This window comes from Protobothrops mucrosquamatus, unplaced genomic scaffold, assembly GCF_001527695.2.
Source record: "Protobothrops mucrosquamatus isolate PMUCROS unplaced genomic scaffold, P.Mucros_1.0 scaffold3940, whole genome shotgun sequence".
Classification (NCBI taxonomy): Eukaryota; Metazoa; Chordata; class Lepidosauria; order Squamata; family Viperidae; genus Protobothrops; species Protobothrops mucrosquamatus.
This window is the reverse complement of record NW_015389883.1, coordinates 157,963-158,635: the sequence shown is the minus strand read 5'-3', so window position 1 is coordinate 158,635 and position 673 is coordinate 157,963. Positions and strand designations below refer to the sequence as shown.

Sequence of the window (673 nt, the reverse complement as noted above, 5' to 3'; positions counted from 1 at the left end):
CAAAGCTCGCTTCGCTTTCTTTCCATCATTTCCCGCCTTTTCCAGCCCACCAACGGCCGCCATTTTCCAATCAGGCGTTCGCCATGGCCACCCCGCGCTCCTGCCGCCGGTTGCTAAGAAACCGCGGCCCTGAGAGAGGGAAGGAGCCCCGTCGCGGCTGCCTAGCGTCACTTCCGCTATAGCTCCGGAAGCGGCGAATGCGCTTGGTCACGGACTGGAAGCGGCGCTGCTTTGAGGAAAGGCTCCGTCTCGCTTCGCCCTTTTTCCGCCCCGGGAGCGCCGAGCCGGCCCGGACTGCGACGCCGCGGCGCCATGATCACCTCAGCCGGTAAGCGAGGCAACGGCCGGCCGGAGGGAAGGCCGGGGTGGTTTCCGCTGAGTCAGGCAGGGCCCGGAGCGAGGCTTACCCCGCCCCCTCCCGGCTTTCTGGGGCGCCTTCGGGCTCTCCCCCTCGGTGGCTCCAGCGCTGGGGTCTTCAAACTCGGCCCTTTTATGACTTGTGGACTTCAACTCCCAGAATCCCTCAGCCAGGCACGCTGGCTGAGGAATTCTGGGAGTTGAAGTCCACAAGTCTTAAAGTTGCCAAGGTTGAGGACCCCTGACCTAGATCTAAGACAGGGGTCTTCAAACTTGGCCCTTTGATGACTTGTGGACTTCAACTCCCAGAATCCCT

General features: G+C 62.7%; 1 protein-coding gene across 1 annotated transcript in view; it reads left to right on the top strand.

Moving 5' to 3' along the window:
- Window positions 1-205: 205 nt before the first annotated feature.
- The window catches only part of PSMD1 (proteasome 26S subunit, non-ATPase 1), a 31,816-nt gene continuing 31,348 nt past the window's right edge, over window positions 206-673 (top strand). Inside the window, exon 1 of the mRNA XM_015827773.1 lies at window positions 206-328. Coding sequence (XP_015683259.1) covers window positions 313-328 — 16 coding nt within the window. The 5' untranslated portion in view covers window positions 206-312. The remainder of the gene's footprint in view (window positions 329-673) is intronic.